The 12,254-nt window shown below is 37.6% G+C and overlaps 1 protein-coding gene across 1 annotated transcript; it reads left to right on the top strand.

Annotated features, from left to right (window-relative positions):
• Positions 1-8,156: 8,156 nt before the first annotated feature.
• LOC141900853 (uncharacterized) lies at positions 8,157-11,997 on the top strand. Its single transcript, XM_074787901.1, has 3 exons — positions 8,157-8,628; positions 10,315-10,484; positions 11,575-11,997. The coding sequence occupies exons 1-3, from the start codon at positions 8,157-8,159 to the stop codon at positions 11,809-11,811; spliced, it is 879 nt and encodes a 292-aa protein (XP_074644002.1). The 3' UTR covers positions 11,812-11,997.
• Positions 11,998-12,254: the final 257 nt, after the last annotated feature.

The following is a 12,254-nucleotide window of genomic DNA, read 5'->3' as shown; positions in this document are numbered from 1 at the left end:
AAATGGCAAACGACGAACCGAACCAATTAGCGACAGATGAACGTTCGGAAATAGTTTCAAAATGGCATCGATCGTAAAGAAGGTTATGTGTTCCTTTTGTAATGGGCCGGTGACACGACGAGGCGCAGAAACTCACCGTGCCATATATCGCGGTCGCGTGTCACGAGAAATTTGCAGCACCACGAAATCAATCCAGTTTAGGTCTATACGAATGTTATGATATTTTTTTAGATAAATAATCGTGTGAGAAATAAAAACACAGAATGTTCAGTGAGGCTTGACGGGGCTATATTGGTGCAAACAACTCAACGATGATAACTGTACAGAAATCCCTCATACCACGACTTGGCATACGCTAATGCTCATACAGTATGTCCAAATGTTATAGTTTAATGTTGCTGGAACCTCGAACGTTACTGTGGCACTGGATGATTCCAGTATCGGCACGCGAGGATCCGCTAGGTGCGCTAGTAGAATTACTTTTTCTCTTATTAAATAAATCTATTCTTAATGGAAAATTATAGGACTACCAATCACTGAGCAGAAAAATGAATTCAGTTCATGGATTCGGGAGCCAAAGATTCAGTTTAAAGTTGATCGATAAATGGAATATCTTTGGCAACAAATATTGGATATTTGAGAACAAGTTTTCTTGCTCGTCACGTCATCTGGCGTAACAAATATCGCGAGCCCTTTCCGTACTGAACGCAACTAATGAAAAAATCACGATACAACAGTGACAAAAGGGTCACTAGGATACAATAGGAACGGAGGATACAAGGCCAACCAAAGTACAGTATTAACCACGTCTAATGGCTATTCATAATTCAAAATATTATTATTGATGAGACAATTACGCTTCACAGAGCGGAATCTGAAAGAATTCACCACAACACGAATGAGTCAGTTAGTTAATCAGGTGTAATAACATTTCAGCGAACAACACGACGATTCAACCTCAAACACTCGAACGAATCGACTTCATTTCAATTCGATTCGATAATGAACGTCCTGTGAAACGCACCGATGTGACGTCGCCGCCTGGCACGAACGCGATGCCTACATCCGGCGACTGAGTATGCGCTTACCGAAGACCCGACGTGCCTCGTTATGTAATTACACTACAATATTGACGGTATTGGTGTTCACTATTACACCCCCATTATCGGTCGTTATTAAATTCATTAATTGATAATCAAGCAACGGCTATTGATGTGACCAAAGCAGCGATAATTCATTAACAGTAACAGCCCTATTCATCTACACTCATCATCGCCGCGGGTTTGATGTCATTTTCTTGTTATTCAGGCACCGCGAAAATGCGACAACAAAAAAACGAGCTTTAATTGAAAAATCTGCCCGCTATAATCATCAGTGTTATTGCACATCTTCCAGTAGATTGTGTTGTGGAAAAATGTTTTCATTCCACTCGTAAACTCAGTAACAGATCGTGAGAATTTCTCCAGAATCGCCGCCCAGTTTAGTTAATGTGCGCGCGTCCGCGGAGTTCACAGATAAGGTGACAATCCTGTTCTTCATCGATATCGTAAAACGGCACCATTCTCACTGCGGGAAACGATTCTTCAACTAATACTTTATTCTGTCGACGGAGTTCTTTTTTCAGCACAGGCGAATAAAGAGCTAATCGAAATTTCAGCTCGAATCCAAGTTCATCGCAATCCACTGAATCTGGACATGGTCTATTTTCTATTTCCATTGTGTTGATTCTAGTTTTCAAACTCTGTAAAAAACAAAGCTCAAGTATCTTTCATGTGAATGTTTCAGGATTTTGTGTGACGTTTTCTGTGGCAGGCCTTGCTACTTATTGTAAAAAGACTTTGGGAACCAATCAAAAAATCTTGTAGACTGTATCCTCAAATATCAATATAAAAATTCTCTAAACTGAGGGCTAACAATTCAAAATTACCTGAACACATTGTGACATGTAAACAGTCTCTAACATGTCTTTCAATAGCTCAGTGACGTCAATAAGTCTCCTATGATTATTTCTACGAGGGGATGTGTCAAAGTTTATGTCGGTTGAATCATTGCCAATTTTAGCTGAATTCTTTTTGGAAAATCCATTGTATATTTTCAACATATCTTGAAATTCTCGAGGAGGGTTTTGCGATTCGGTTGAAGTAGTGGTGTCTGTTGTTGTTGGTCTTTTCTTCACTGATCCCTATTTTTAATCGTTTTTAATACTTTTGGTAAGGCATTCTATTTGTTGAAAAACCATCTGTTAGATTTTCGGTATATTTTACCTTTTTCGGGGAGGTCGTCTCTGCGTATTTGGATGATGTTGGTTGTAGAGATTTTCCTCGTTTCGGTGAGGCGCAAACAGGTGGCGGCGAACTGCTGGGTGAAACTGGTCTTGGTGGTGGTAGAGATCCTGTGATGCTTCGGGTGGTTACCTTGCTTACAGAAACAATACATTTATCCATATTCAGAGATTAATTTAGGTATGAAAACGGTATTGATAGGTCTGTAATTACCCGACAAGTATCTTTTCTTTTTGGCATTTTTCAGGCCGTTCCGTACATCGAATAACGCATTCAACTGTTGCCAGTAGAAACACGTCTGATGGTCAGATATATTTTCCATCATTGATTAAAGTGTTTCTCGGCCAAGACGATATCATATTGGTGTAAATATAGTCATATATATTTTTAAGTTTTTTAAATCAAATTTAGGTTCCAAAAGTAATGACCATTCTATTGAAAAAACTTCGGCATTTTTGTTTCCAGGTGCAGTATTTCTATCGCCGGTAGAAAGGCGCAAAATTATTCTATAATAAGAGATTTAATAATTTCCTTATAAGAACGGAACATAAACACGAAAGAAAGCATCAAACCGGCTTCTGTTTGTTGAAGCAAGTCGAAAAGCAATGAATATTTTGTGGTTAGATTGATGAAGCATCCGGCTTGCGTGTGCCAGCTTTGACAACGGTTACGATTCGCTAAATGGAGCGTAAAGTAGACGTGATAAAGACCAATGACTATTCATTCATAAACTAAAACATCTATATTACTGCAAATTCTAGTTTTCCTATCATAATAATCCATATTAATAAAGCCTAATAGATTTATTTCCAAAAGAAATTACCCGACATTACTCTGCTTATATTTCATCTCGGATGTTTCCAGTTTCATTTACGGTTTGTGCAGCCATGCAGGAAAACGTGAGATGAAAACCTTACGTGCGTTAATTTAGATTTAATGGCTTCGTTTGGTAGGTAATTTACATCAATTGAGCGTACAGGTTGAGAATGTGCTCCATCAAAAGGTTAATGGAGTATGTTATTTTCCACGCACGCTAGGAAATAAGTTTGGTTTTCCATCGAAACGCTCATCAAACGAACGATACATTCAGACTATTCAATTTTCAATTGACCGTCCATGTATAAAAAGATGAATTGTCCGTTAACCGGGGGAAAATGCGCACTAATTTCTGATCAAATCAGACCGAGTGATGATTAACATCAATATGTGATTTCATCGATGACACTATCTATAGCGGCAGGAATTAACTAACTATATACGATTTTCTATAGAGCGAAATGAATAATCACAAGAACTAGGAATCGAATAAAATAACTGCATTCATAAACCTGGAAGCTTTGTGCGTTTGTTGCACCGAATTCGAGATATCGCATGACAATCGGTATAAAAACTGCGTGTAACAGATTCGCTGCGCGTTCGAAACTCATTTTTTCCCAACTTGAAACGTTCTATTCTTCTCGGCTCGATTTCTACAAATGACGCCCGCGTCTCGCGTCTGCCGCATTTAAGATATGGCCACATATTGCATCGTCTATTATTACATTGAATTGGGGATGCCACCATGTGCCATATTCCATCCGTTAATACACCTTTTATTTCCAAATTACGAGTGCTTTCATCTCGCCGCCTGTATAATAGTTTTCGACCGCGGCGGCTTTTCGGTTTGTATGAAATCTTTGATTGTGTCTGGGATGCGCCATATCGGTGTAGATACATTGCGCTCATGTATTTATACGGGTAAACTGGGTCTCCAAACTCAACGTCATGTAGTCAGCAACTCTAAAATAAAAACAACGAATGTGTTTAGTGTTTACAAGCTGTATAACCACAGGACTAGCGGACTAGCGGACTAGTTCTGCTGGCCTATAGCGGACTAGTTCTACTGGCCTATAGCGGACTGGATTTCCCCACGGTATAAATCAATCCAATTCAATTTAATTCAAAGTGTATTGCTCAACAAAAGAAATATGCGCAGAGCCGATTAATACAAAAGATCAATATAAGAAAATGGCAGAATTTATATAATTTGACAGGAAATGAACATCATGATCATGTTACAATAATGTAACACCCACCAGGGGTTGGTTTTATAAACTGTACCATCCTCGACAATACCAGTTCACAAAACCGGGCCTAGAAGATTAAAGTTATCTAACAGAAGACCATGCATTTTCTTCACTGGAGATAATCTTATCTTACCGGAAGAACTCGTCAATTTTTGAAATTAAACCGGGTTCCTAAGACCTAAGATTAAGGAATATTTCCACCAGAAGTTGACAGTTACTTAAATGATAACTGCCTATAAACGGCAAGGAACAAGGGACTTATATAAATAATTATCACATGGCGCACGATAAATGTGGCTTTCACACATTTTAAAGTCTTCTACATGTGGAAGTTATCTGCATAAGATACCGACATAAATATCTGGCAGGCACTTAATACCAGACTGCGAGGAAGAAAGATGACTTTACGAGGCAATTATTAATTCACTGTTGTTATAAATTGAAAAACATACATTCGTATATCCACCTGTTGAAGACATATTGGACAATAAGGGAATACTTAAATATATATCTGTATACGAAATTATAGCCACGTGTTACCTCTCTAACCAGACACTGTGGTCATACGATCTGTTTAGCTGATGATGAATACCTGAAATATTTCACCGCCAACAATTTATTTCAATTCTTATAGACAATAAACTGGGTGTTTAATGCAATAATTTACGTCGCAGCGATGACGGGCTAAGACAATACTCGGTACACAGGTGCTATCCGCCCGGCTATTTATTGATTACATAGGGACTTCGAATAATTGTGGGCGCATTCGAATCTATTCAGATCGCGGTTACACCGGTTCCTATATAGTATGAAATGATGTATTCGTAACGATCAATTCGTAGTCAAATTTCTCACTGTTAAGAGATACACGCGGCTAAGATCAAAGAAATAACGGTTCTGAGCATTTGAAATTGATGGAAATATCACTTGAAAATGTGTATAAAGACGAATTGAAGAAGGTATCGATCTATAAACATTACTAAATATATCAGAATATTCACATTAATTTCCGTTACAGATATTAGTGATTTGATGCGAGGTTACAACTAGAAGTGGTATATCCAAATTTCACCAACATTTCAAAAGACAGCACCAACTGCGAAACTAGTTACGGAAAAATGAAATATTTCATAATGCAAAATACATGCAGAATAATGAAATAATGACAAGGCGGTAAATGCTGTTTGACTGAAAACTCTTTGCAATCGTTGAAAACAACAAATTATTAGATTCAGATTTAAATAGAATTAATAGAATTCTCTGCTTAGAATACCGCTATTATATAAAAACACAGATACCTGTCAAACGTACAATGTCATTTAGGTTTGAAGACAGGATTATTTCTAAATGTAGTAGCGGTGTCTATTGCGCTTGTACCTGTCAAAGTTAGTAATTGGAGCTTTGACGGTTGCCATTTAGTGTCGATTCTGGCGTCTTTAGACATTTTGACAGATTCTATTTAGGGCACTGGCGACGCGCTTCTATTGGATTGGATCAATCTTATAACCCTCTAATGAGTCCCTCGAATATCCCGCCGGTGCACGTGATTGACTCGAACACTTTAAAAAATACGGGGGAGAGTGAATCGCCAAGTGATTCCGAATCTGTATTTCAAATTCAATTTGTTTGCAGAATATAGTATATATTCATTTTTGGATGGGAAATATGATTAAACAAAATCTATCGCAGTCTGCTTTGAAATAGTAGTGAAATTTGAAGTCAGAGTTCTGTGTAGGAACTAGCTACGTTTAAATATTTCATTAAAATGGCATGCTAATTTTCTACATAGATTTGGCGTGCTGTTTGCTAGAGGACTAATGAATTTGAAAACGGAGGGGTTGGAGGTGTAATAATCTGATAGAAGAATCCTTCTTCGAGACGAATAGAATATTCACTCCGCTGATACTGATTCCTGATCTATAACGACAGGCGAGCGCTTTGATGACGTAGTGCAACTGGTCGCATTTGCTGTTTTTGATAAGTTACAGCATAATGTTCGTCCCAACTAAGGCAAGGTCGACTTGAGAAGCTTTTCTTCACGCTTATTCAGCCATTGCGTTTATAAGCGTGTATTCCTTGGATGAACAGTTCGACCACAGTTCACGCGAGCGCAGGTATTCTGCGCATTCGAAAATAAAGCGGGCAGGTCGCAAAATGTTCCTTAAAAATATTTTGACGTTTGATAAATTAGACACGTGCATTTAATTCAATTTTGAACTAATCGCTCGGTGATTAGTGCCCAATTCAAATAAGACTTTCTATGCCGAATGAAAACCGTCCAAACTCATCGTCGATGAGTATCAATATAAACTGGTTATACGACTAAAGTGAAACCATTAAGGGTAATTAAACTTCAATTGTCATTGTGTAAGATGACGAGGCGTATAACGCAATTAATTATAGCCATTGTAGCCTATGGACTTACACTTCAGACCGAGCGATCATATTTCAAACTCATCCAAGTGTTGAGAATTTATTCACTGATACGATATTACAGAACCATCTCGGTGCAGACTCGTAAACACGGGTAGAAACCACTGTAAACTAGGCCTCATTAAAACACCATTTAGATCGTCAGGTAATTAATCTTAAACGATTTGAATATATTTGCCAGAGGCTTCTTGTTTCGTCGTCGCGACGACCTCTGACTATAACCCAGCCGCTAGCGGAGACTGCACGGTATATCCACACCTCCCAGTGTCTCATAATCCCCCCCCCCCCAGCCTCCGAGCTTCAAACAAACCGTATTCAATATTTCCTAGTTCTTTTTTGCGCAAGTAACGACGCGCGAAGAATAAAGTTCAATTTTGTTAGATAGAAATATTGATGTTAGATAAGAAATAACCAAGAGCATGTTATTTTTACTTTGTATCACCCTTAATTTGTCATACATCCAGATTACTTTAGCGACTGTATATCAGAATTCTTCTGTAACTCGAGTTTCCTGATGACTTCTTACTATAGGATGTATAATCAAAACGTTGAAAATAAATCCTCAACTAAAGGAAACCTTTGATAACCTTTGATAAAAAAAACTATATTCGTGTTGTGACGAAATGTGTAGAGAATCCCATGATATAAAGTGAATAAATGTTTCCTAGAGCTAGTGTAGTTTATTCGACGTTTCCACTATATTCTAATAGTCATCTATACTGGAATACTTTATATCACATTCTTTTTCGTTACTATTGTAGGATTCTCTACTCATAAAGGAAACCCTAACGGACTTGTTATTCTCTTGAGTGTGGGATTTTCTATATAACCAACAGCAGCTTCTTTCAGAAAAAAAGTTTCAAATTGATAAATTCATTATACACATCGGTTTGTTCGGTGACCCACGTTCGTCGATTCCGGGTTTGTGCCTCGCATTATGGTGAAGGTAAAGTCATCCTCGTTTTGCGGCAAAATTAGTTTCTTCGATTACAATACAATGTGAATACAGTAGATCAATCAAACCGAGAAGCGTCGTGAAACTCGTGTGACACGCCTACTGTCACCGTGACCAATAGCGCACCGCATTATGACGGATGATCAAAAGACGGACCAATCGTGACGCGTCCGTCTTTAACGCAAATGGTGTTCTAATGAAAAAAATACTGCCGGGTAATTTACTTAATGCATAAACTCATCACGAGCTGCGCGCGAATGTGATATCAGGTTTAACAGTGTCCGAATGATTGTTATTACAAGTGAAACCGCTGTGGCAGTTGGTTTATTCACTTCAGCGCGTCTCTCTCGCTCTCTCATATCAACTCATTCTGGAATATAATATCAAACATTCATAGTTCATTATAAACTGAACGATAAGATGGCTACAGCAGCGATCACTATCCCGAAACGGAAACGTGTCCTCGACTTCAGTATCGAGTCTTTAGTCGGTAAATCTAGCGACCGAGAAGAGAAGAGATCTCGACCGAATACTCCGGTATCACCGGCTCCGGCGCCTAGATCACCTCCATCACCAGTTCCTGATAAAGACAATAAACCCGAACCGACGGTACGGTTAGGATTCCAGCCTGTGAATTCGGTGGCTCAATTCAGACTGAACGCGTTGAGGAAGTTTCACGGATTTGGTAACGGTCTACCCGATGGCGCTACGAATTTACCTCCCGGTATTGGACATTTTGGACTGCCCGGAGCGAACCCATTCTGTTTTCCTCCCACGGCGCATGGGTCGTTCCCCACGATGTTGATGGGCGCCCATCATAGAGACCTACCACCGCATCTATATCCGTGGATTATGGCTAGATACCCGTCTATACTGGGCCCACGTTTAGGCGGTAAGTTTATATCGAATAATATGAGGTTTGGAAGTAATGTGTAAGAGGTATTTGGTATTTTTAGTGTACGAGCTCGATGCTGCCTCTGTCCTGTTATATATCTATAGAGAAACATGTTACCTCGTACGTGCTGAGCGCATTCATTATTGAGATTGAATAAAAGAATCTTTTTGTATCTTATGTCAAAATGACGACTGACTTCACGATTTTTGTCTGACATTAAACATTTGAAATAGAGTCTAGATTTGAAATAGAAGATTGCCTATACAAGAATGTATACGATACCAACAGGTATTTAATCTTCTGACAGAATGCCAAGTCAGAGAATTACAATTCTTTCTTATATAGCAACGTAAAATATTCGCTTGAATCGTAATCGGTTTCTTAATGGGGTAAATTACAAAGGGATCAACGCTAATAGACGTGTCTATAATACGTGCTATAGGCGAATTGTGAATAAATACAAGGAATAGCCGTTTACCTGGCTTCACATTGATTATTAAACAACACAATGCATGAATAGCTAATTTATACCATGGACGCATTTCAATGGACTTCAAAGTGAGCAAAGTTGCTTTTCGCCCGGTAAATGTGTGGTAGTAACAATGACGGCCTCAGGAACATAAACTTCTTATTCAAATAGTCTTATGATTAAACGCCAGTTAAAGGCAAATTAGCGGATTTATTTGAACAAGATCGACGCTTAATGTAACTACAGTAACTCAATTACCGTGTCTGAATGACACTTCATGAATGGATGATTGCATTTAAACCGGCTTAGCTTCATTGTCGTCAATAATCGAATATTATCGTTCTAATTTGGAAAATATGCGCAGATGTAAACGCTCAAATTTACACAGACTTTTCTCAATCCAACTTTCCCAATATTTCACAATGATTGCCTCGGTTTATTCACATCGGAATCTATTGATTGCGGTTGTTTTGATATTCCCCCTATTTGCGATGTTTGAGAATAGTTTCGTCAGAACAACACGGATCCAGGTAGCAACGCGTCATATATCTCAAATAAATATATCAATTCAAACGATATCATTAGTTAGAAATAGACATCAAATCTCAAAGGTGATTATAAGAGGTAAATACATGAAATGGTTCCGAAATCAATCCCAATCTATGGAAATAAGGTTTTGAAAGGCAGATGTCGATTTTTAGACGCGTTTAAACCTTGAGATTATTTCATGACACTTATGTTCGCCGCAAAGTTATTCTTGTTTTCTATAAGTTGAAGTCAAAACCGGTCTAGTACAAGTCGACTATACTCTAGTACAAGTCGACTTTAAATCGGGATTGACCTAAGTCACCGCGACGAGGACATGAACTAAGCCGAGAATCTGTAATTGGAGAAAAACCCCTGATATGAAGAAACTAAGAGAGTATTTGACGTCTTCAGCTCAATTCTATTGAGCCATTTTCAAAAACAATATGATCGAAACGTCAAATACTTTCTCAGTTGTTCCTACATATTGTGGGTTTTAATCAATTAAATTGTAACTTAATAAGATAAAACCCATTCCATACTGATTAAAAGAAAATCGAGAATTTATTCAAGAAATTATCAAAAAGACAGGACATTTCGATCTAACACTAGAGATCATCACAAACTGTCACTTCTCTATTGAAACCATCAATTTCTGGTTTAATGAGGATTTCATCTATATATTTCAGGAGGAGACCCGACTCTATTGTTACAACCGTTCAGAAAACCGAAACGAATCAGAACGGCTTTTTCTCCATCTCAACTGCTACGTCTGGAACACGCGTTCGAGAAGAATCACTATGTCGTCGGTCAGGAAAGGAAAGATTTAGCAGCAAGTCTTAATTTAACCGAAACTCAGGTATGTCATAATAATAATGCTTGATTTGAGGTGAAACCTATAAACGATATAACACATTCATTTTTCACTACAATATGAAAGTACGGTTATATCATAATGATAGATCATGTAGTAGAAAGCCCCCACAAAATTTAGATAATCTAATCCATTTATCAAAAAGTTAAAATAAAAGAATTCACGATGTTGAATTTTGGAAAATGTTCAAAACAAAATTCCAATTAAATTTCGAAGAGGATTTGAAAGGAGAAAAAAGTAAAATCTTGCAAAATAACTGATCGAAATATTTGTCGAAAAAAATACTTATAAACTTTTCTTTACCGAACTGCGATTAAAAAGGAAAGGATAACAAACCGATTTTAATTAACGGTGACGATTTGTGACGATTTGTTATTTTTTTGCCGTCGATTCGCGAAAGTCTGGCAAAACAAATTATTGGATTATTAGCGGGCAATGAGGCAAATATATGTGCAATTAATCGTGGCCATGCACGCGAAGAATTCACATTAAATCAAATGAGAAACCAGACGAAAGGAAATGGTTCTAGCGCGCGACTGCACCGGGCTTTATCAGTTCATTAGCGCTAATTGATTCAACAAAAACCCAAATAATGTGAAATACGCCTCGAGCTTCAATCACTGAATACCGCAGTTTTATATTATACACAATCCTAGAACCAACCCGAATATTTTCTACATCGCTCAGTACAGGCTTAAATTACATGATCGTTTTGCGTAGGAAATTGTTTTTATTGTAAAAAGCTGCGTCCTGTAGTAGTTAATGAAACCACTGACTTATGAACTATGAGGCCCGTGGTCAAACCAGATCGTACCATGGAATCTAAAACCAGGGAAGTGGGAGACATGGGGAGTTGTGGGGAGGTAGGGGGGATCTCTTCCTGACATGGCTGTAAATTCTACGGTTCTTATTAATCCTATGTATGAAAAGAAAATCAAGACTAGGCGAAATATACAAAAACATGACCTTATATTTCATCTTAGATAAAGTGATGATTTTAATAGTCGTGAGGTTAAATCTACAGTCAATATTCTCGTGTTGTTCTAAATAGATTTTACTGCGTTGTATTTTTCAGGTTAAAGTCTGGTTTCAAAATCGTCGAACTAAATACAAGCGAATGAAAGCTGAGGAAGGCGACACGAACGCTTTAGCTCAAGTTCAGATGATGGAGGACGAGCTGCTACTGAGCGACGAGGAAGAAATAGATGACGAAAATTCTGAGATTTCGTCGAAACAAAATTGTAAATCTTCGCATCACGTGGATAAATGGCGAGCGGAAACCAGTCAAATATGGGAGAATGAAGAATCTTAAAAATAAACTGACGTAAAAATACACGAAATGAAAAAACGCTGAATAGTGCAATATAGAACTATAGATTATGATTTATGTATTTGTGGCCATATTGCTAGGATTGATCACGTTGGTGCTGAGAAGAATATAAACAACATTCGGATTAGAAATATTTTTCGGTGTTAAGTGCATTTTTTTAAAAGATGTGGAAAGACTTGGACTTTAACGATGCGGCCGCGGATTTGAATGAACCATTGCCGTTAAAAATTCGCATTTTATTACTCGTTGAAAAAAACAATATTGTAAATATTTATATGTAAAATATAATCCGCTGTATATAAATCATGAAATTATATTTATTATTAACATTATTATTATGATTATTATCTATAATACAAGAAAATCTTCAATAAATTCACGATTGTTAGTTTCTTTATGTCTGTATCTTGAGAGAGAATTGTTGT

The sequence above is a fragment of the Tubulanus polymorphus genome, chromosome 2 (genome assembly GCF_964204645.1).
Source record: "Tubulanus polymorphus chromosome 2, tnTubPoly1.2, whole genome shotgun sequence".
NCBI lineage: Eukaryota > Metazoa > Nemertea > Palaeonemertea > Tubulaniformes > Tubulanidae > Tubulanus > Tubulanus polymorphus.
Note: the sequence above shows the minus strand (reverse complement) of the source record. Positions and strands in the feature narration are given on the sequence as shown.